The sequence below is a fragment of the Amphiprion ocellaris genome, chromosome 19 (genome assembly GCF_022539595.1).
Source record: "Amphiprion ocellaris isolate individual 3 ecotype Okinawa chromosome 19, ASM2253959v1, whole genome shotgun sequence".
Lineage (NCBI taxonomy): Eukaryota > Metazoa > Chordata > Actinopteri > Pomacentridae > Amphiprion > Amphiprion ocellaris.
In genome coordinates this window covers 25,212,759-25,237,154 of record NC_072784.1, presented here as the reverse complement: position 1 = coordinate 25,237,154, position 24,396 = coordinate 25,212,759, and the positions used below count along the sequence as shown (strand labels likewise).

The window sequence follows — 24,396 nt, the reverse complement described above, 5'->3', positions numbered from 1 at the left end:
TTCCACAGTTGTCTTTTCCTGCATCCTTATCAAATCTTCTTCCTGTCTTTTGGTGTGTATGAAAAGGCACAGCAATGCAAAACATGTAATTTTTTTTGACTTTGTGACCAAAGGACAAAGTGCAACTGAGCAAAAATGAATCCAATGCAGCAGTGCCAAAAACTGCAGTTCCCCAAATGGCCACTTGAGGCTCCAAAAGCAAGTCAAACCCCATCGATCACCATGTTAAAATGACCAACTTCACTGTATTTCTGTCACATTATATTCATGTCATGCATGCTAGATGTGGTCTGTGTGACCATTTGCAACAAGGGCTGTCACAAAATCTTTTTTTACAGCACAATTATCTTGACCAAAAGAATTCACAATAACCCATAACTAACCCACGTCAGGACAGAAGGGGAATCCGGAAACTGCGGGGGGGTAAGCTGGGTTGGGAAAACCGGGTCAGCAGGGTCGGCGATCTAGACAGGATTAGTACAAGAATTTCTCATGCAAAGGAGGCTAGAGCGAACTGACTGTAAGAGCAGAGTTTATGATCTGGCAGGGTGTGGCGTGAGACCGGCTTTTATTGTGTGGATGATTCTCTGGTGTGCCGTACCGCAGCTGCCCGGAGTTCTGTGGATGACAACAATAACTATGTCACTTATGTTATGATGTTAGTGTCCATTTTCAGTTGAATTCCTCACGAGTTGATCTCTATTGAATAACATTCAATTTCAATTCAATTTTATTTATATAGCGCCAATTACAGTCAAATTGTCTCGAGACGCTTTACAGAACCCATATGCCTGACCCCCAGAGCAAGCCAAAAGGCGACAGTGGCAAGGAAAACACCCTTTTAACAGGGAAAAAAACCTTGAGCAGAACCCGGTTCTAATGTGGGGGGACCCATCTGCCTGCTGGCCGGGCGGGTTGAGAGGGACAGAAGAAGTAGAGAGGTAGAGATAGAGGGGTAGAGGTAGAGATAGAGGGATACAGATAGAGGGGTAGAGATAGAGAGGTGGGGGGGTGGGACACAAGGACCATAAAACACAGCCACACATCTGAAGCATCCAGCATCCAGCTCTGGGACCAGGGACACTCGGAGAAAGGACACAGAAAGAAACAGAGTGAATGTAATGCAATAATGGTATATATAGTAAATACATAGGTAGTTAGAGAAGGGCTCAGTGCATCCAGAGAGGTTCCCCAGCAGCCTAGGCCTATAGCAGCATAACTAGGGGCAAACTAAAGGGACGTCAAGAGGGGAAGTCAGTTGTGCAAATGAAAACACCAGCCCACCCCGTCAGGGTCCCCCAATCAGCCCTAACTATAAGCTTTGTCGAAAAGGAAGGTTTTAAGCCTGGTCTTAAAAATAGAGAGGGTGTCCGCCTCCCGAACCCAAACTGGGAGCTGGTTCCACAGGAGAGGTGCCTGATAACTGAAGGCTCTGCCTCCCATTCTACTTTTAGAGATTCTAGGAACAACAAGTAAGCCTGCAGTCTGAGAGCGAAGAGTTCTGCTAGGGTAATATGGTACTATCAGGTCTTTAAGATATGATGGAGATTGGTTGTTAAGAGCTTTATATGTCAGAAGAAGGATTTTGAATTCTATTCTAGATTTAACAGGGAGCCAATGAAGAGAAACCAATATAGGAGAAATATGATCTCTCTTGCTAACTCCCGTCAGTACTCTGGCTGCAGCGTTTTGGATCAGCTGTAGATGTTTCAGAGAGCTATTGGGACAACCTGATAATAAGGAATTACAGTAGTCAAGCCTAGAAGTAACAAATGCATGGACTAGTTTTTCTGCATCACTCTGAGACAGGATGTTCCTGATTTTCACAATATTTCTCAGGTGGAAAAAGGAAGTCCTACAGATTTGTTTTATGTGCGAGTTAAATGACATGTCCTGGTCAAAGATAACACCGAGGTTCCTCACAGTAGTACTGGAGGCCAATGTAATGCCATCCAGAGTAACTATATGCTTTGAAAGCAATTCTCTAAGATGTTTGGGGCCAAATACAATGACTTCAGTCTTGTCTGAATTTAGTAGTAAGAAATTATGGGTCATCCAGGTCTTTATGTCCTTAAGACAATCTTGCAGTCTAGCTAGCTGATTAGTTTCATTTGGCTTCATAGATAAATACAATTGAGTGTCGTCAGCATAACAATGGAAATTAATACAGTGCTTCCTAATAATGTTGCCTAAGGGAAGCATGTATAATGTGAACAGTATTGGTCCTAAGACAGAACCTTGAGGAACTCCATGATTAACCCTAGTATGCTCAGAAGAGTCATTGTTGACATGCACAAACTGGAACCTGTCTGATAAGTAGGATTTAAACCAGTCCAGTGCTGTCCCTTTAATGCCAATAGAATGTTCTAGTCGCTGTAATAAAAGTTTGTGGTCGATTGTATCGAATGCTGCGCTAAGGTCCAACAGAATAAGTATAGAGACCAGTCCATTATCTGACGCTATGAGAAGGTCATTAGTAACTTTCACCAGAGCTGTTTCTGTGCTATGATGCACTCTGAAGCCTGACTGAAACTCTTCAAACAGGCTATTCCTTTGTAAATGTTCATATAATTGATTTGCAACTGTTCTTTCCAGAATTTTACAGAGAACTGGGAGGTTGGAAATTGGTCTATAGTTGGCTAAAACATCTGGATCTAGAGTGGGCTTTTTAAGTAAAGGTTTGATTACAGCAACCTTAAAAGCCTGTGGTACATAACCTGTTACTAGAGAGAGATTAATCAGATCTAACATTGAGGAATTAATTAAAGGTCAAGCCTCCTTGAACAGTCTAGTTGGGATAGGATCTAAAAGACATGTTGATGGTTTGGATGTAGAAACTATTGAAATGAGTTCAGAGAGATGTATGGGGGTGAAAAATTCTAAATATCCATCTGGTCTTACAGCCAATTCTAAAGTATCTGTACTCGATGATACATCTGTGACATTTGCAGGAAGGGCCAGATTAATTTTTTCTCTAATCGTAATAATTTTATTTGTAAAGAAGCTCATGAAGTTGTTACTGCTCAAAGCTAAAGGAATACAAGTTTCAACAGAGCTCTGACTCTTTGTCAGCCTGGCTACAGTGCTGAAGAGAAACCTGGGGTTGTTCTTGTTTTCCTCTATTAAAGATGAATAATATGTTGTCCTGGCATTACGAAGAGCTTTTTTATAAATTACTAGACTTTTTTTCCAAGCTACATAAACTTCCTCTAAATTAGTGGAGTACCACTTCCTTTCCAGCTTTCGGGACGCCTGCTTTAAAGTCCGCAGCTGGGAATTATACCAAGGAGCAGGTCCTCTCTGAGATAGAACTTTCTTTTTTACAGGTGCAACACTATCAAGTGTTGTACGCAGTGAGGCTGCACCATTATTAACAATATAATCCACTTCTGTGGGGGTAAAATTATAATATTTCCCTTCCATTATATCAGTAAGTGGTGCTGGACTAAATAGAGAGGGTATTATTTCCTTAAATTTAGTTACCGAATTGTGAGACAGACATCTACTGTAATGATATTTATTCTTAACTCCTATACAATCTATTGTTGTAAATTGAAATGTTATCATAAAATAGTCAGAAAGAAGAGGGTTCCGGGGAAATACTGTTAACTGTTTGATTTCTATGCCATAAGTCAGAACGAGGTCAAGGGTATGATTAAAACTATGAGTTGGTTTATTTACATGTTGAGAAAACCCAATTGAGTCTAATATTGAATTAAAAGCAGTCGTAAGGCTGTCACTGTCCACGTCAACATGAATGTTGAAGTCACCCACAATAATGACTTTATCTGAGCTGAGCACTAAATCAGATAAAAAGTCTGAGAATTGAGATAAAAACTCAGAGTAAGGAGCAGGAGGACGATATACAACAACAAATAAAACTGGTTTCTGAGCTTTTAAATCTGGATGAGAGAGACTGAGAGTAAGATTTTCAAATGAACTGTAACTAGGTTTAGGTCTCTGGTTCATTTTTAAGCTAGAGAGGTAAATTGCTGCCACTCCTCCTCCTCGGCCCGTGATTCGAGGAACATGACAGTTAGTATGACTAGTAGGAGTTGATTCATTTAGACTAACATATTCTTCCTGCTGCAACCAGGTTTCAGTCAAACAGAACAAATCAATCTGGTTATCAGTTATCAAATCATTTACTAACAGAGATTTAGACGAGAGAGATCTAATATTTAACAGACCACATTTAATTGTCCTGTTTCTTCGCTCAGTTGAAATAGTGGTATTAATTTTAATTAGATTTTTATGGTTACTATGTCTTTTGTTTATTTTTGATTTGCTTAATTTATTGAATTTTGGTGGTCGGGGGACAGACACAGTCTCAATAAAGCTAAGTGATTTACTGGAGGGTGACAGCTGAGAGGAAACTGCAGAGAGGTGTGGAAGACTACAACTCTGCATCCTGGTCTGAACTCTGGGTTGTCATGCTTTAGGAGTTCTAATAAAATCAGCCATATTTCTAGAAATGAGAGCTGCACCAGCCAAAGTGGGATGGATGCCGTCTCTCCTCATCAGACCAGGTTTTCCCCAGAAAGAGCTCCAATTGTCTATAAAGCCAACGTCGTTTGCATAACATTAATTGCATAACATTAATTGGTTTATGATAGCAGACACATGGTGTAAATCATTTGCCTAATAAAATGACAGCTGTAGGTTAATTAAAAAAAACATTTGAATTTAAGAGTGCCGGGAAATCTCTTGGCGGAATCGTGTTCAAATCATTTTTTCACAGCTTTTGACGAAATCCTGAATTGCCTCCCAGTTAAATTATCCAGATTTCAGCAAGTTTCAGCAAATTTTTAAAGTGTATTCACATTTGTGGGTGGCAGTCAACACCCTGCCGAGGTTCGCCAGAGTCTGAGAGAGTGAGAGACGGGGAAAGAGGGAAGTTGTCTCCCATAGCACGCTACATGACAGCTGGACGACCCCTGAATGACAAATTAATGAGGCGTGTGTGTGCAGACGTGTGAAAGGGAGTGTGTCTGATTGTCAGCTGGGAGAAGCAACCCCCTTTTTCCTATTCAGCCACACTTCAGTCTCTCTCATTGCTCTGGGGATATCTGAAGGAAAAAGAAAAAGAGTGAGGGGGAGAAAAAGACAGAGAAACAGCCATGATTGAAGCATGCTCGCTGACAGGGCGTGGTCACTGAAAGAACGGAGGGAGATAGAGAAGGTGAGGAGGGTGGAGGGGGAAATATAAAATAAATAGAGACGGTCGGCGTGACACAGTGATGAATAGATGGAACTGGAGAGTGGACGGCATGTGACAATTCATAGAAAGTGATGAAAAATTAAGTGGGGGGATACAAACATGAAAGAGTTGGAGGGTAGGGAGGGTGCGTGAGAAGGAAGGAATGAGGTGTGGAGAAAGGGAGGAGGAGGATGGGAGGAAGAGCGAGCGATGGGAGACAGGGAGGGAGGGGGTAAAGGATGAGCTCATTGCAGTCACTGGGCTGATGAAAGGAGGGAGGGAGAGAGGGATGCAGAAGGGGAGGGGTTCGCTGCTTGTCTGCAAATCGATAGCCAGTGTCTGAGCACACAAACACGCAACTGCAGACAGACTCTGCCGGCTGAAGCAGCGTCTGCCTTCCTTCCAGCATCCCTGCTTGCAAAAAAAGGGAAAAAAAAGCCTCTTTCTCTTTCACTAAACTCTAGTTTATGAGAGAGAAGAAGAAGAAGAAGTACTGCAGATACCCAGCTGCTGCTTCTCATGTCTGCTGCTTCTGCCTCCCTCCATCCTCTCTCTCGCTGGCTCACACACATCCCCATCACATCCACACCCACACCCACACCCAAGGATACCCTCCCTGCCTCTCTCTCTCGCACGCTGTTTCTCCAACACCAGCCCTCCCTCCTTAACCCCTCCAAATACATTTTTAAAAAATTCTCTGAGGAAGAGATGCTCGCCTGACACTTTTTAAAAAAATAAATCTCCGATCAAAGACTTTTCTTCTTGTGGATGCTCCTCTATTTCATCTCTTGCTACTTTGTTGCTACCTGTGGACATTCCTCGGTTCCCCGGTTCTTCTTCAGCCCTGCAGAGAGGCACCATGCTGGGATTGGACGTGTGTGAGTTCGGGGGTCAGGTGCTGGAGGTGCTGTGGCTGACTATGTGCTACAGAGGTGAGCCAGATGAAGAGTGTGTGTGAGAATTAGTACAAGTTCAGCAATTCGAGTTGTTACTGAGCTCTTGAATGATTTATTTTTTATGGCATTTAGTTTGAAGCTTTTATCGTGTAGAATTTAAAATAAAATGATGAGTATGTGTGTGTGTTGGTTTTTAAGGGTGTGTGTGTGTGTGTGTGTGTGTGTATGTGTGTGTGTGTATGTGTGTGTATGTGTGTGTGTATGTGCCATATGTCTCTATCCTGGCGGGTGTGGACATTTTTATGTCTAACATGAAGGGCTGCCAAGACAAGCCAAAGGTGGCAGATCAATAGCTATTGATCACATCCTACACCAAGCCTGTGTGTGTGTGTGTGTGTGTGTGTGTGCGCACACGCATGTATGTGTGCTGCTAGCTTTTTAAACTGTATTTCTGTTCATGCAAAAAGGGTATGTGTTTGTGAGAAATATTGGCAGAAAGAAAAAGATGACACAAGACACAGCGTATGCATGAGCCAAATTATGTCACCAACGTGCTCCTACTTCTAACATTACTTATTTATTTTTTGCTTTTGTATTCATAATTACAATAAAAGCAAGATAAGGCAGCTGTATGTGTGTTAGTGTGTGTCTGTTACACTGCAGCATTGTTGAGCAGTTACAGATGGTGCTGGGGTTTCCCCTCGCACAGGTGTGTGTATAAGAGTGTGTGCTTCATGAGATAAATTGAAAAAAGGAAAAGAGGGAGGGATGTGGATGCAAAAAGAGTGGGAAGTCATTTGAAAGAGAGAACCAGAAACAGGACAGACAGAGAGTAATGGTGATATAATTTAGATTTAGAGCCAAAGGTGCTGTGAATAATCTGTTCTATTAACTGTGAATTTCAAACAGCAATTTAACTCCTTCAGCAAGTGCAGATCTGTATTGCACCTTTTTTGCCTGTTACTCCTGCAGATTTAGTATCAGAGTTTTCCATTTCTTAAACTGGAGACAGTTGCCTTCTTACAATTTGTCTTAAAGTTAGAAATTTAAACTTAAATTAATCCAGAGGCTTTCAGAAATTGCCTTTTGTTGTTGTGCTAATACTCTGTCATGCTTTCATTCATGTGCTTGGAGGTATTGTAATGCCTCATTAATACCAGCCATATTAGAACCAATACAAAACTAGCAGGATTATTGTTTTAGTCAACTGAGAAACCTGTTTGAGACATTTCAAAGCCATTTTTGAAGCTGTAGCATTAATCACATTACATATGTAAATGCGAAAAATTTTGTATAATTTCATTGTCAAAAAGCTGCTTCTTACAAGAGAAATTTGAGTGATCACTGCAATTTATGTGGATTTTTATGACACATCAAATCTCATCAAAGGCTCTTGGCTGGGATAGAGTTTTGAAAAATGAGGAGGAGCGGGAGAGTTTGAGAGGAACGTGAGAGGTGACTGAATGGAAGATAAATAGCAATAGTGAGGCGCAAAGTGATGAGGCGAGGAGAAGAAGTAGAGAGGTCTGGAGGTGTGAGGAAAAGAGGAAGAGAAGAAGAAGAGTAGGTGGACTGGAAGATAGAAGAAGAAGAATTGTTTAGATTGAGAGAGGTGAAAGCAGGAGAGAGGATGAATAAAATAAAGCAAACAAAGGAAATATGTTGAGCTCCATGTGTTCTGTCTGCAGCTGTTATCAATGAATGAAATGAGAGCAGCTCAAGATGTTTAACAAAGTGTGTTTTGTGTTTGGTGGAGAGAGGGTGGGTGAGGCCCATGTGGCTGAACGCTTTTCATGATCTGTCAGTAAACAGCAGCTCACACGGCGAGCAGCAGGCCTTCAAACAGGCTAATTGAAATCTCTCTTCTCTTTTCTACCTTCTCTCCATCTTCATGTTGCATTTTCTAACCCACACAATTCACCATTCCTCCCTCTTTGTTCTCGTTCATTCTTTCGTTTTTCTCATCCTCTTACACTCTTTACCTCCTTTCTTTTCTTCTCTCCTTATGTCTGTCATTTATTCTTTCTCGCTCTATCTCCCCTCGCCAGATTAGCAAACGTAACCTCCACACTTCGCTCACTAATCCGCCCTCTCCTGCCTCGATTCCTTCTCCTCTCTTTATCTGCTCACTTCTACTCACGTCGACACTGTCAGCTTGTCAGATGAGAGCGTTTAAGGAGCCGTACTCTATCTGCTTCTCACATCAACCCTCCTCCTCCCTTTTTTTTTGTTCCAGGAGTGATAAAAGAGGTTGTATGGGTGAGCAGACACATACGAGACTAATCATGTCAGTCAATTAGACAACCTGCTGTCTCATCAGGGCTGACAGAGCAGCTGAGGACATATTACTCTGTGTGTGTGTGTGTGTGTGTGTGTGTGTGTGTGTGTGTGTGTGTGTGTGTGTGTGTGTGTGTGTGTGTGTGTGTGTGTGTGTGTGTGTGTGTGTGTGTGAAACATTAATAAAAGAGGACGCAGATGAAAGGGGTGGATGCGTATTCATTTTCTTCTATGTTCAGCCAGTGGGTTGTAGAACACGGTGGCACATTTAGGTGCATAAAAATGTTATTGTCTTGTGATTAAAGCTGCACTGAGGATGTTGGTATAAGTCCTAGTTGAGCTACAGTCACAGTGATTTAAATTGAAATATCACAACATTATTACTGTGCAGCAAAATTCAAAGCAGTAAAATTTTATTTACCAACAGTATTATATTATGCTCAGTCCAATAAATTAGTCTGTTATACTCAGACTATTTTGCTGGGCAGCCAAAAATTGGAAGTTGGGACGTTGGTTGTGGTCGAATACTCAAAAAAAAACTCCAAACATTTTGTTTTGTCTTTTTCCAAACACTTTTCCTTGACATCAATGGAAAATGCAATGAGGTCAAGGAAACATGAGGAGGAGAATTCATGTATACTCCAGAGTAGACAACTGTGATGCTATGAAAATCAAATACAGTCATGGAAAAAATCAATAGACCACCCTTGTTTTCTTCAATTTCTTGTTCATTTCAATGCCTGGTACCACTAAAGGTATATTACTTGAAGAATACAATGAACATGACAAAAAATGCAGCTGATTACATCATACTTTCTGTCTTATTTGACATGCTTAAGCTTAATTGTATTCCCAGGGTATATAAGAGGCCATTACATGTCATTAGCAGCACTGAACATGCAAAGGTCTGGAGTGGTTTCCTGCTGACATTCAAGCCGTAGCACAACTCAGAAGCTGTCAGTTCTCACATAACGCCTAAAACAAAAGAATTATGTGAAGCCACAAAAGCAGCCATCTTGGCACTGCTGGAAATTGGCATGAGTAAGAGGCAAGTAGCAAAAAAAGTGATCTCTAAGACATCCGTTCATTACAGTAAGAAAAAACAAGCCGAACATGGTATTACCAAACTGCTAGCTGGTCGCAGCAGGAAACGTCATTCTACCTCACGAGATGACCATGCACTCATCCGTTCCTGCATCAGGAATCGCTGTCAGACCTCCAAGGACCTTAAAAATGAGTCGGCACTGTTGAGAAATGTGACCTGTTCGGCAAGGACAGTTCGAAACCGACTTCTTGAAGCTGGTCTGAAGTCACACAGGGCAAGGAGGAAGTCTTTCATTAACGAAAGGCAGAGGAAAGCCCGGTTACTCTTTGCTGGAGATCACAAGGATTGGACCGTTGATGATGGGCTATGGTACTCTCCAGTGATGAATCCAATTTTCAGTTGATGCCCACTCCAGCCAACTTACTGGTTAGGAGGAAGCCTGGAGAAGTTTACAAATGTCATGGCCACAGCCTGAGGCTGTGGTCAGCAGCAGTGCACTCTCCTCCTCAAGCTCTATTCTTTCCCTCTCTCGCTCTCTCTCTCTCACTCTCAGGTGTATGCTGGTGCAGATGGCTGCTGCAGGTGTGTGTAATCATTGATTGGTGGATTCTGTGCAGGTGGGAGTCAAGCAATCAAGCTACTCCTGCTCCTCCTGATAATAAGACGCCACTCTGCTTTGGACGCTGGACCGTGAACAACGAATAGTTCGTGCTTTGCACAGTTCATAGTTTGTGCCACAGTTCTTATGCTTTCAGCAATCCTGTTCACTTTGTTTAGTTTTGACTCCTGCCTGCTTCTACTCCTGGACCTTCTGCTGGGTTTTCTTTGCCACCAATTCATGTGGGGTTCTCCTAAGAGATACACTATATTGCCAAAAGTATTCGCTCACCCATCCAAATAATCAGTATCAGGTGTTCCAATCACTTCCATGGCCACAGGTGTATAAAATCAAGCACCTAGGCATGCAGACTGCTTTTACAAACATTTGTGAAAGAATGGGTCGCTCTCAGGAGCTCAGTGAATTCCAGCATGGAACTGTGATAGGATGCCACCTGTGCAACAAATCCAGTCGTGACATTTCCTCACTCCTAAATATTCCACAGTCAATTGTCAGCTGTATTATAAGAAAGTGGAAGTGTGTGGGAACGACATCAACTCAGCCACCAAGTGGTAGGTCACGTAAACTGACGGAATGGGGTCAGCAGATGCTGAGGCACATAGTGCCAAGAGGTGGCCAACTTTCTGCTGAGTCAATCGCTACAGACCTTCAAATTTCATGTGGCCTTCAGATTAGCTCAAGAACAGTGCTTCAGCAGAGAGCTTCATGGAATGGGTTTCCATGGCCGAGCAGCTGCATCCAAGCCATACATCACCAAGTGCAATGCAAAGCGTGGGATGCAGTGGTGTAAAGCACGCCGCCACGGGACTCTAGAGCAGTGGAGACGTGTTCTCTGGAGTGACGAATGGTGCTTCTCCATCTGGCAATCTGATGGACAAGTCTGGGTTTGGCGGTTGCCAGGAGAACGATACTTGTGGGACTGCATTGTGCCAAGTGTAAAGTTTGGTGGAGGGGGGATTATGGTGTGGGGTTGTTTTCAGGAGCTGGGTTTGGCCCCTTAGTTCCAGTGAAAGGAACTCTGAATGCTTCAGCATACCAAGACATTTTGGACAATTCCATGCTCCCAACTTTGTGGGAACCGTTTGGAGCTGGCCCCTTCCTCTTCCAACATGACTGTGCACCAGTGCACAAAGCAAGGTCCATAAAGACATGGATGACAAAGTCTGGTGTGGATGAACTTGACTGGCCTGCACAGAGTCCTGACCTCAACCCGATAGAACACCTTTGGGATGAATTAGAGAGGAGACTGAGAGCCAGGCCTTGTTGTCCAACATCAGTGTGTGACCTCACAAATGTGCTTCTGGAGGAATGGTCAAAAATTCCCATAAACACACTCCTAAACCTTGTGGACAGCCTTCCCAGAAGAGTTGATGCTGTTATAGCTGCAAAGGGTGGACCGACGTCATATTGAACCCTATGGATTAGGAATGGGCTGTCACTTACGTTCATATGCGAGTCAAGGCAGGTGAGCGAATACTTTTGGCAATATAGTGTATCTGCTGCCAGCCGAGCCCAGCCACCCAAAGCCATTCTGGTGGACCATCACCTTGAGGAAGCCTGGACACCTTGTTGTCATTCCTCCACTCCAGCCGCTCCATCGCTGGCTTATACACCTGTGGATAGGATCTACTTACCTGGACTGGTCGTGCATGGCCTCCCTCCTTACTCTGAACTCTGTCCCTCTGAAGAAGTCAGCTAAGTCTGTTCCCGAGCATTACCAGATATCAGTAAACCTACGTTAGTATTTACAGTTTGTTTGTTTGCATGTATCCTGTAGTATTCTCTGGTTTAAGACCTAGTGTAGTGTAAATAATTATTCAGGTTCTGGGGTTAGTCTTTCTGGATTACTGATAGTATTAGTTCTGTTATTTTAGTTCTTTATTATTATTTGGGATTCCTGCTTTGCTGTTACCAAACGTGGGTTTTCTTCCGGTTCCGTTTCTGAGTTTCCAGTGTTTGGAATTATTTGTTATTCTGTAAATAAAGCATTCTAAAACTTCCTTTGTGTCTGTAATCTCTTCCCTGCACTTGAGCCTCTGCACTCACCGTAACAACAAACCAGACTGTTTTGCCCCTACAGTAAAGCATGGGGGTTGATCAGTGACGATCTGGGGTTGTTTCAGTATGGGTGGAACAGGGGAAATACAATTGTGTGGAGGGTGAATGAACCAGGTCATATACAGGGCTACTCTTGAAAACAGTCTTCTTTCATCAGTTGGAAAACTCTTTCCAGCCTTGAATGACTGAGATTCCCAACAAAACAATGCGCCATGCCACACAGCAAGGTCTGGATGGAGAACCAGAACATTGGAACCATGCCTTGACCTGCTCAATCACCAGATCTAAATCCAATTGAAAACCTGTGGAAAATCAAACACAAAATGGAGAACCACAAGCCCAAAATCACAGCAAATTTGTTTGAATTTGTGCAACAAGAATGGACTGCTGTGACAGTAGAACAATGTCAGAAGCTGGTAGAGAGCATGCCAAGATGCATGGCTGCAGTCATCAAAACTAATGGTTATGCAATCAAGTACTAATTCCTGTATGTATCATGTGACTAAAACAGAAAAGAAAACATGGAATGCCTAAAAGCACTGTTTTTGGCAGTACAATGCCATAGCTATTGATGTAAGAACTTAAGTGATTTGGTTGTTATCAAGAACTATGGAAAATGGCTGGATATCAGCTCTTAAATTAAACTCCTGAGCTATTTTTGTTATTATGATTATATTTGTCCAAACAAATGTACCTATAGTTACCAGGCATTAAAATGAACAAGAAATTGAAGAAAACAAGGGTGGTCTAATAATTCTTTCCATGATTGTATATATTTGTGAGCATGGACCCATCGTGGATGTTGTGTCACTTTTAATGTTGAGGCTGCAAGGAATTGTGGACCAGCATACATTTCTGGATCAGTGTATCCTATTCTAAAGGAGATAATAAAGGAAGCAGTAATTTGTGATGATCGGCGTACATTTGTCTGTTTGTCTGTTTCTCTCTGTCTGTCTGTCTGTGTTCACAACATTACTCAAAAATGGACTAACAGATTTGGATGACATTTTCAGAGAAGGTCAGAAGTGACATGCGGACCAAGTGATTAGATTTTGGCAGTGATGTAGCTTATAGTCTGGACCCACGGATTTGTTAAAGATTTCTGTATCATTGTGAGACAGCGGCATACAGCATCACTGTAACTATGACTACAAGTGAACACTATGTCAGCTGCCTGCTGATGATCATGTGATGATTTAAATCACTTGGCTTCAACTTTTGTAAATCTGACATTAGAACTTACTGTCGAAGTTTTGCTCACACAGTTATCTGAGCTGCAGTAACTGAATGGAGACTAGAGGCTTCACTGTGCACAACTGCTGAGTTAGCAGTTTAGGGAACAGTGGTAAATTTTAGTGTCTATTGATAAGCAGATGTTAAGAAAGTGAGGTGTTTTGGGTATTTCTACTTTGCCTCTAGGGATACACTGAATTCGGTTTATTTTGAAAGATTAGCAAGAATGTAGTGTAACATAATGTGAACACAGTGTTTTGTTTGTTTATGTGAAAGCACAATGAAAACATTTTGTCCCTTAAGTCAATGAAAAGTCGAGATAAATGATTAATTGTTTTGAAATATGCTGTTTTTTAACAGCTTATAAAACTGAGTTGACTGTAATTGTTAAGTCCATGCCTCAGAGACTGCAAGCTGTTATCAAAACCAGAGGTGGGGCAACAAAGTACTACTGGTGCGTTGTAGTGTTTTTTTCATGATTCCATAATTTTTCCTCAGAATTGAGTGATTCCATAATTTTTTTCTCTCTGCTTAATCTAAAAAAGCAATTATTATTGACTACCACAATTTTTTTTCTTGATTCCTTTTAGTGTTTCTTAAGGCCAGAAAGTTGCCATTTTAAATGACCTTATTGTTGTGGCATGTCTGTGATCTGCTCTTTTTCTACAAAATTAAACAACTGAATGAACATCCTCCAAGACTGGTGATTCCATAATTTTTGTCAGCAGCTGGTGTCATTTATTTGTGATCTCTGCCTTTCATCAGCATGGAAAAAAACGGAAACTGCAATTTCAATCATTTGCTTGTTAGTGCGATGAAGTGTTATAAGTGTCTCTGGTGCTGATGGGGTGTCAGCAGCTTCCCTTGGGAATCTCACAGGTGACAGATCAGTTATAGTCACATTGTGGCAGAAGCATCCAGACTCTGATGGCAGCAAACCTGTAGACCCCGGAAATGTTGTTGTGTTGATGATTCTTCTTTTACTACCCCTTTCCTTCATTGTAAAATCTGTTACTGGCTTTGCGGAGGCCGGCAGCTTCCTTTTTTTCTTCTGCTAGTCTGTGTCTTTTTGTATACAAGTGAGTGTGTGTGTGTGTGTGTGTGTGTGTGTGTGTGTGTGTGTGTGTGTGTGTGTGTGTGTGTGTGTGTGTGTGTGTGTGTGTGTGTGTGTGTGTGTGTGTGTGTGTGTGTGTGTGTCTCTTGGTGTCCCAGAGGTCTCGTTATAGTATTAGAACAGAGCAGTGACAGCAAGCCTCAAAGGACGATGAAAAAACAGTAAATCAACGCTCAGGGCACATACACATACACACACATATTGAAGAAGAAGTGTTTTTCTGACACAGTGAACAGTTATCTGGGTTAAAGGAAGAGGAGGCAGACAGGAAGCAGTTATGAAATTACAAGCAGGACAGCTGCGGAGGTAAAAGGGGAGCAGTTAAGCTTTGATTACTCACAATGAGATACAACATTTCCTTTTCCGTTCATGCCCTGTTTGTGACTCCATATTTTAAATAAATGTCAAAACAAATGCTTTTTCCTGATTCCATTTTCATCTCTTTGTGTAGACAACAACTGTACACACATAAACCATTCACTAGTCCTTAAAAAATGTTTTTTTTTTTTGGCAGAGAGTTGGGTGAGAAGATCAGTATCGCTCCTGTTTGTTAAACACATAGACTCTACAGAAGTGCAGAGAGACACAGACGAGTCGTTGGAAATAAAGGAGCAGATTTATTAGAGCAAAAACAAAACCAACTAAGGAGGCAGGCAGGTAACTCTCTACGTAACTAAGTTAGTAACTGTCGGGGAACTAACTGAACTCACAACGGAGGGGGGGTCTGTACCGGGAACCGGCAGCCCAGGAGGCGCCCTCTGTAGCGTGGGTCGGTGGCGGAGAGACGACCAGAGCGTCTCGCTCCAGTGAGGCAGGCCGAAGTTTCTTGGGGTGAGGGTGGCACAGCTGGCAGGGGGTCCAGAGGCTGACCGGGAATCCAGGAGCAGGAGAGAGTCCAGAGGTTTTGACCGGGTTGGCAGGCTGACAGAACCAGGCAGCGGGGCCAGCAGAATGCAATAGCAGAGTTTACTATCTGGCAGGGTGTGGCGCGTGAATCCGGCTTTTATGGCAGTTGATGGATGACAGGTGTACTGCACCACAGCTGCCTAGAGTTCTGCAGATGAGAATGCTGAGACTGATTAGTTATGTGCAACTGCTGTGGAAAGCAGCGCAGAGAGAACCAGCTGAGGGGACAGAGAGAGAGAGAGAGAGGAAAACAGAGGTAATAAACACATGAGGGAGAGGGGGAGAATAAGGGAGGGCAGGTGGGGGCTGATGCTGGGACCCTGACAAGAAGAAGTTGATATAGCGGCGCTCCAGCAGCTCTCTGGATTTTACTCAGTCTGAATCCTTACTGCAGAGGAGAGACTGGTGGATCTGACTCTGCATCTTCACATTCAAAAGGTAGTCAAGCCTCTACAGCTACTTAATCATTTATTTTCATCAAAATGACACCATAATTTACAAAATGAACATCATTCTGTGTTATAGGAGGCTAGAAACTAACAATTGAGACCATAAAGTCATCAGTAAAATGTTCACTGAGGTAACAAGTCATGGGAGAAGTAAGGTTATATTTCAGAGATTTCTTTACAATCTGACTTCTTTTTGCAACTGAAGGAGCTGCTCCCTGCTGGCTATTTGAGAAAATGCAGATTTTAGGTTCTTATGCTATTCACCTTTCAGACCCCGAAGCTTAACCCATCTTTTTTATACAAACAATTATTGATTTAATCATCACAATGTAAAAAACTTAGATTTATGTGACTATTTAGTTGCCATATAACCAACAACGAATAAAGAAATTTACTGCTTTAAGAAATCGACCATATCCAAAATCCTCTGCTATATATATATATATATATATATATATGTATATAAAAAATGACATGACACTTCCTGAAAGCCTCATTTCCATTTAAGGCTGTGTTGCTGTGGTAACCCAACAAACTCTTTCCTTTTTCCCTTTAATGGCAGCTGCTTGCTTCATATCAGACAAAACTGTCAACTCATAACACTCAATTTCTTTCTCAGTTGTAAATAAATCCTACTTAGATTTAAATTGAGGACTTTAGAGCAGAACTGCCTTCATCACTGTCTTTCACTGTTCATTTTGTGCATCACAGGTGCACTGCATTATGAGATATTTATGGTGGCATAGTGTCCAGTGCTCGTTTATAGTAATATTCCCAGTACCGGTACACTTCACCTACTACACGGTGGGCCATAATTTTCCATACATACGAAAAATAAACATTTTATGTTGAACAACCATTTTTATTTATATAATGTGCTCTATATGATTACCATTGTTTTGAAAAGACATATTAATAAGTGTTTTCCACTGTTGATGAACCTGCATTAGCACAGTTGAAGTTATGTTTGTAATGGCGTTGGTGATATGTTCCTTGAGATGATTTATGTCTCAGATCTTCACCTGATACACCATGGCCTTCAAGTGCCCCCAAAGATAGTGTCAAATGCATCTTCTAGGGTATCTGAAGCATAAAAAATATACATTATATATTTTCCTATGTATGGAAATTTATGGCCCACTCTGTATTGAATTCATACTAAGTTCTGAGACGTACTAAAAAATCTCATTATGTTAGTGCACTAAATATTATGTTAGTATGTTAGTATTTTCTGATATATAACTGCCCATAAAAAGACAAATATTTTTTTTCGTCAGTTTTTTTTTCAAATGAATCACTTAAAATGATCATTTAAATTTATTTTTTGAAGCCTAAAATGTACACACCTTTTTCTGACCTCAAGCATCATATTTAGAATTAGAAAATGAGCATGGAGTCCTCTTAAATCTTGATACGAAAGAATATTGTCGACGTGATCAGCTTCTAAAAACCTCTTTTTAAAAGAATGTTTTGGAAGTTTCAACCAACATGCCTTACTCATTGCAGGATTTGAGATATTCATTTAAGATTTCTTCAGATTCAGATTCTGCTGCTTAAGATCAACTGATTTCTTATATAGTATCAGAATTTACATTAAGCTGATTAAAGATTTTCACAAGAACATTATTTTCATTGGCATTACCTTCTGCCAAACTACTGACAGTGATGTCTGTGGATTATCTTAAGTGATGGCGACACTAGTAACGATTTAAATATCCAGTGATGCACTGAGCTACATTATGGATACAACCAAGGACAACAGAAGAACAACCTCAGTGTGTGTGTGTGTGTTCATGTTTGTGCCTTGTGTCTACATGAGCAAACCATGTATGCTTTGCAGATCTCATGTGATCAGTCCTCTCTGTATCCTTCTTCCCCTGAAGCCGCCTTTCTGCTGCCAAACAGATTGCTCTGTTGATTTTCACTAAATGTGTTGGTTTAGCTGTAAATGCCAGCAGATAAACACAAAGTCTGTGTCTCATGGTTTTACCTACATCTATACAGGCTGCTTCAGAAGCTACAAAAAAAAAATGCAATTTGGCTGAAGGTATGTGAAAATAAAAGTGTGGGAGAGGAATTTGACATTCTCATTTACTGATGTAAAAGCGAGGAAGAAAAATGATCATAGAGCTGTTAAACTGTTGGCTTTTAGCACTCAGAATGCAGCCAGAGGCTCCTACAAATACATATGAATAAGTAATATCTTCTCTTTATAGGGGTGGCAAGTGTCTTAGCCTTGTTTTGCAAGGATATGTTTCCGAGAAGCACTCGTGCTCTTTCTTCTATGAAAATTTAAAAGAATACGTAAACAAATAAATTATATTTGTCACCATTTATGATGTTAAACTTTGCTGCTGCAACAGAAAAAAGTGTGAACTTGCTTGTAGCGCATATTTTACAGAAAGTAGGCGCAATGAAGCAGAGGATGGTTTAAGGAGGTGACTGGAGTAATGAAGCGGTTTTACAAGCATCAAAGAAAAACCCATCAGCTATGATCACTTCACAGATGGAGGCTGAAACAGTTGGAAGACCACACTCACTGATTCACACAATATGGAGAGTTTTAGCACTGCGTGTTTAGGTTTAATGCAGCTGCTATGTCACTTTTGGGCAATAAAAAGAATGGATTTTTTTTTAACTTCCATCTGTAATGGAGATTTTTATAAAAATCAGTCAGATGCAGGATTTTACCTGCATAGAGCAAAAACATATGGAAGGATGAACAAATGCCAGCATCCCAGATGATAAGATTTGTTAGCTTTGGTTTCATTCGCATGAGTTCAATAACACAAAACTGCAAAAATTTGTGTCAAATAAGGTAAAACAGACTCATTGCCTTTACTGAAAGCACACAGATTTTCCACCAAAAGCCTATTCTGAGCCAGGAAATGCCAGATTTTCACACCTGATTTGCATGCTGGACATTAGTATCTACATCTTTTTCAACCATATCGTAATAAAAAGCCAGACTAACCGGCACAGACACAGTGTAACACCTGCTTTGGCCTGGTTAAAACAAAGGACACTTTACTGAGTTTCCACTATCAAATGATTTCAAAGAAATCCATATTACAGTTTTTCTCTATTGATAAGACACTGTTCCTGAAAAATAGCACACATTTCCCAAAACACTGCACCCTATTTTCTTTATTTGAACACAATTCACAAAGCACTGCACACTTGTGTCAAAAGCGCACTTTATTGTCAAAATTTTAACTTTGTTTTCAAAATTAAGACACACGAAGCAAAAGTATGACACTGCACTGCTAAATACAAAACACTCTTCTCTCACTGTGTTTTCACAAGAAGTGTAAGAAAATGATACAGTCCTCAAAAATGACAAGTTAAACACAAATGCACCCTATAAATGACTCAGAGGGGGCCATTGCAGTGCCTGACTGTACATTATAAAATAAAAATAATGTTAGATAAAAATACAGCACTGCATTGTACACAGTACAGTATGCAAATATTTACACCATGTCTGCATCAATTCTTTCAGCCTGGTCAGACCACAGGACCTCATCAACATCACAAGCTATGTTTTCTCTGGAAAGAAAGACCTAGTGCGTCTGATCCAACCCTGACATGCATCAACAGAAACATCACCACATGCCAAGACCACTGATTGAAGAGATTTTCCCAAAGTATGGCTGCTGCTCATATACCTTCCACCTCCATGTAGAGAAGAATTCTTCTATAGGATTCAGAAAGGGAGAATATGGTGGCAGAAAAACCACAATAACTTGAGGGTTCATATTGAATCATTCCTGAATCAATAGTCCTCTATGAAAACTAACATTGTCCCAGACAAGAACAAAAACCGTGTCTTCTTGCCAAACACACTGCTGCACTCATGTCAGTAGACCCTCTAAGTCCATCTAGGAAAGTCAACAAATGCTGGGTGTTCTATGGATCCAGAACTGCATGATGATCAATTACTCCATGATTGCTTATTGCAGCACAGAGGGTTATGTTGCCTCCACACTGACCTGGACGTTGACTATAGCCTGTTGTCCAATGATGTTCCTCCCTCTTCTCCTCCTCTTGGCCAGGTTGAAACCAGCCTCATCCACATAGATGTATTCATGTATTCATGTGTATGTATGTATGTATGTATGTATGTATTCATGTGTATCATCAGAATCCAACTGAAAAACTCTCTGGAACAAACGCACACCAAACAGAGAAAAAGTCAGTCATGTACACTTTCTGTAATTTTACTCACTTGTGAACCAGAATTATGCATTAGATTATTTACAGTATTCTCAGAATATTTCTGACTGCTTGCATTGTTCCAGTATGGACATGTAAATGAAGTGACAAACAACATTTACATACTATGTAAAGTGGTCCAGGACCAGGTCCAGGTTCTGGTTCTGGATGTGGTCTGGGTCGTCCACGTTCTCTTTTTCCAACATGACCTCTTGCTCCTCTGACATCCATTCTGAACAGCTAATTCTGTTTCCCAGCAGGTTTTATAGTGTGCAGTTCATTGGTAAAAGTGTTTTCAGTTTTGACCTGTTGTGTCTTAATTGTGACAGCAGTGTTGGAACAGTGTCCCAATTCTGCTTCCTAGTGTTCACTGTTTGAAAAATGTGTGCTATGAGTGAAAAAGTGTGTTCAAATGAGCAAAAAATGTGTTCACTGTTTTGCAAAAAGAGTGTAAGAGTTTTGGAAACTGTGTGCAAACTATGAATAGTGTTCAAGGTTTTGACAGCAAAGTCCTGTTTTTGAGAAATGTGTGCAGTCAGTTGGTGGCTGTGTGCAGTGAATGGAATTTAGTGTCTTATCAACTGAGAAAAACTGTTAAACACTCCAGACCATATCTCTGTGGACTGAACCCTGCCTTTTAAAATAAATGCTAATTGATTCAGATTGTGTGATAGGTCAGCAGTCTGCAGATCAAAGAGGAACTCTCATATGTTAGAGAGGAAGCCGGTTTTAATAGCAGCCCAGAAACGTGTTTACCCTGCAGTGCATGGACACATGTGCACGTACACGCTCATGTGGGGGAGGACTGCAGAGTTCGATATATAAATAATGTGATGTGAATCATTTATGAAGACACAAACCTTCCATATCAGACATACTACACCGTTTAATATATGGCTGTTTGAGTACGAGAGATTTTTCTGGTAATATCTGACACCAATAGGCTTGGATCAAAAAGTTTGCTCAATCTGTAATATGTCACAGTTGTCAACCAGTTTGGGCTTTTTTCAATGGCTAAAGCCAATGCTTCAGCCATACTTAGGGAGCTTAGTGGCTAATAATGCCAATATCATGTTGCTGTTGGGTTTTACATCAAATCTAAAACAATTGGATCATGTAAATTAGAGAAATATAATAAGAAACAAACCAGTGAAGTTAAACTTACATCTTCACTGTCTGCAGTGCACTGATTGTAAACTTTAAAAAAAGATATCCACTGAAGAAATGTCCACAACTAATCAAAAAACACTCATGAATGAAAATCGAACAACAGCATGTATCAACAGTAAGCAGCATCTCCTACTGCTCTGCTAAATTTATCATGTAACTTCCTGTTGCCAGCACACTGTGCTGTGCTACCATTCACAGATTTATCTTTGCTCATGTGTCTCCGCTGTCTAATGACACTAAATTTCTCTGTACAACAGCTAATTTTGAATTGTAACTTATACTTACTCTCCTCTGCTGTTTGCAAATACTTTTTATTTTTCACACTTTACCCCAATTAGTTGTCCAAACAATTAATCAATCTTATGTTAATATTTATTGCTATAATTCATGAGCAGCTAGAGACAATTTTAGGATTATAAGAAAGGTGCATTAGTTATCTTTGGTCTTGGCATGTATAAACTTTAAGTTCTTCTAAGGTCACTGATTAAAACCCAAAAAACTCATCTCCGTGTGTCAGCATTGGGTATTTATTTGAAAATAATCCTTCATATTACTTAAATATGACTCTGCATTGTTGCTTTGCTGTGGCTCTGCACACCAGCTCATGTCAAGTTGTGAAACTGAACTATTTAAGTCAAAATTGTTCAAACCACAAACACATTATAAAGAGGAGTAATGATATGGAAGGCACCAGCTGGCAAGCTGAAAGTATTGGTTGCTTAAGTTTGTTTCAAATGAAACCCCATAACGAATCTGTGTTTTTGAGACTGTCATTGCAGTTTCACAGGAAAAATGTTCAGTCGTGGCACTGAATCCAGTAGAAAACCCTACAAATTCACTCTTCCAGTCAAAGAAAAAAATATACATAATTTATGTTTGATCTTGATTTGTGTTCACGTAGACGATAACGGTTCATTCCACCTCAGTTCAGACAATTAAAAAAAAGTTCACCTCTGACCATTTCATATTTGTCAGATTTTTTTCTGTGCATATGGATGTTATTAAGTAAAATGTGTCAAATCTGGGGTTGCATTAGTTTCTAACTTAAAGATTCTTAAAGAGGGGTGGGGTCATGTCATCTTTTCTTTGTGTCAATCTGTGGAGCAATATTTAAAACCAGTTATATGAGGCGCAAATTTGCCCCAAAAATGTCCATGTTTTTTTCAGTTTCAATATTCCACCAACTATAAAAGTATTATTTTTCAGACTCGGAGGCTGAATTTTTTTCCTACGATTGGCACCAATAGGAGGTTTAAAAATATAGACTGTTTTGCCAGTCAGAGGCATGCTTTATGAGAGAAAAGCTACTGAAATTCCACTATTTGAACATGAATTAAGCAGGTATGGTAGGTGAAATCACTCTGGAAAAGTTATATGATACTGTTACTGGGCTAAAAGAAACTCATAGTGCTTAAAATATTTTTATGAAAAATGGTACCATAAGCAATCATGTGTATATGTCAGACATATATATTTTTTATTTCTTTCTGATTTCTTTCACCAGATCTGGTTTAATTCAGTATAACCTTGTTAGCAAAGAATTAGTCACATAGAAACACTGACTTGAGAAAGTTGGTGGCATTAATGAATGGTGCACTGACGCCGGCATTAAATCCTTGTTTTAAAGTTGATGCCAAAAGTCTAGTCAATCAATATTCACCCCCAACTGTCAAACTGAAGATTGTCAGGTGTGGAGCATATGGTGAATTGAGGCACAATGACCTTAATGTAAATCACAACTTGTGCCTCACTTAACTGATAATGATACATTTAATGAAATGGATGTGCTTTAAAGGTTCCTGCAGTTGGAAATCTTATGTGGTGCCACAGTCATTTAACCTTTAAATTACTCTCAAAAGGAGCTGCACAGTGGTTGGTGGTTAGCATTTTCGCCTAGAAGATCACCAGTTCGTGTTCCAGCCTTCCCAGGATCTTTCTGCATGGAGTTTGCATGTTCTCCCTGTGAATGTGTGTTTTTTCTCCGGGTTCTCCGGCTTCCTCCCACAGTCCAAAAACATGCTGAGGTTAATTGGTAACTCTAAATTGTCCGTAGGTGTGAATGTAAGTGTGCTTGTATGTCTTTATATGTTGCCCTACGATAGACTGGTGACCTGTCCAGGATGTCCCCTCCCTTCATCCTAAGTCAGCTGGGATAGACTCCAGCCCCCCGTGACCCTAATGAGGATTAAGCGGTGTATAGATAATGGATGAATGGATTACTCTCAAAAGGAGAAATCAACTAAACAGTGGGGTGCAGTAGTTAATTTCCTCAAACCAATCTGCCCAACAGGGCTGGTTTGTACTGTGTGGAATTTATATTCCACACAGTACACACAGGGGGTTTTCTCCAGCTCCTCCAGCTTCCTTCCACAGTCTCTCCACTTTGCTGGTATGTGTGAACAGGAGTGTGATGGGCTGTCAGTCTTTGTGTGTCAGCGCTGTGATTGACTGGCAGTCTGTCCAGGATGCAGCCCTCCTCTCATTCAGTGTCAGCCAGGGAATGGCTCTAGGTCGAGCAAACGGATGAATTATCACTTTCTCTCTTAATAAATGATGAGAAGTAGCTAGAGATGCCAAAATCAGTCAGAACAGTGTATTAAGGGATAGTAGACATCTCAAAAAAGGAGAAAAACTGCATGTAAAAGGTGTAGATTATGAAAAAACTCCAGTTTAAGAACAAAAATCAACAAGAAGGATACCATCTAGGTCAAGAAAGATTTGTGGAAATGTGCCTGCATGTGCCCAGGGTGCATTAAAACTGATACACTGTGAATCTCTCTCGCTGTATATTCACTCCTATAAAACAGATTCACAGCAAAGGTGATGTCACTGCGAAGGGAGTTGAAAGGGTTGCCATGGTGACAGGCGAAAGGCAGCCGTGTTTGGCCCTTACTGGGTGGGGTGCTGCTGTAAGTAACACACAAAACAGGCACAGAAGAGCGCACAGGTACACTTCTGTATCTGACTGTGTGTGTGTGTGTGTGTGTGTGTGTCTTTGTGTATTTTTGAGCTTCCCCTGTCATCCAATTACCTGTAAACGCAGTTCCGAGGTGATGTACACTGTGTCATCTCATTATAAGGAGTAAAAACAAAAGCAGACGTGATTACACCTTGCTGTTATAGCATGGCAAACAGACATCCACGGCGCAGTTTGTGTGCATTTCCCCAGATAACTGGAGTCTGGAGGTATGCATTGTGCATTTGAGTCTGTAAC

General features: G+C 40.8%; 1 protein-coding gene across 1 annotated transcript in view; it reads left to right on the top strand.

Annotated features, from left to right (window-relative positions):
* Nucleotides 1-5,536: 5,536 nt before the first annotated feature.
* The window catches only part of LOC111584011 (rho GDP-dissociation inhibitor 1-like), a 58,356-nt gene continuing 39,496 nt past the window's right edge, over nucleotides 5,537-24,396 (top strand). The window contains exon 1 of the mRNA XM_023293263.3: nucleotides 5,537-6,132. Within this exon, the coding sequence (XP_023149031.2) occupies nucleotides 6,060-6,132 (73 nt within the window). The 5' untranslated portion in view covers nucleotides 5,537-6,059. The remainder of the gene's footprint in view (nucleotides 6,133-24,396) is intronic.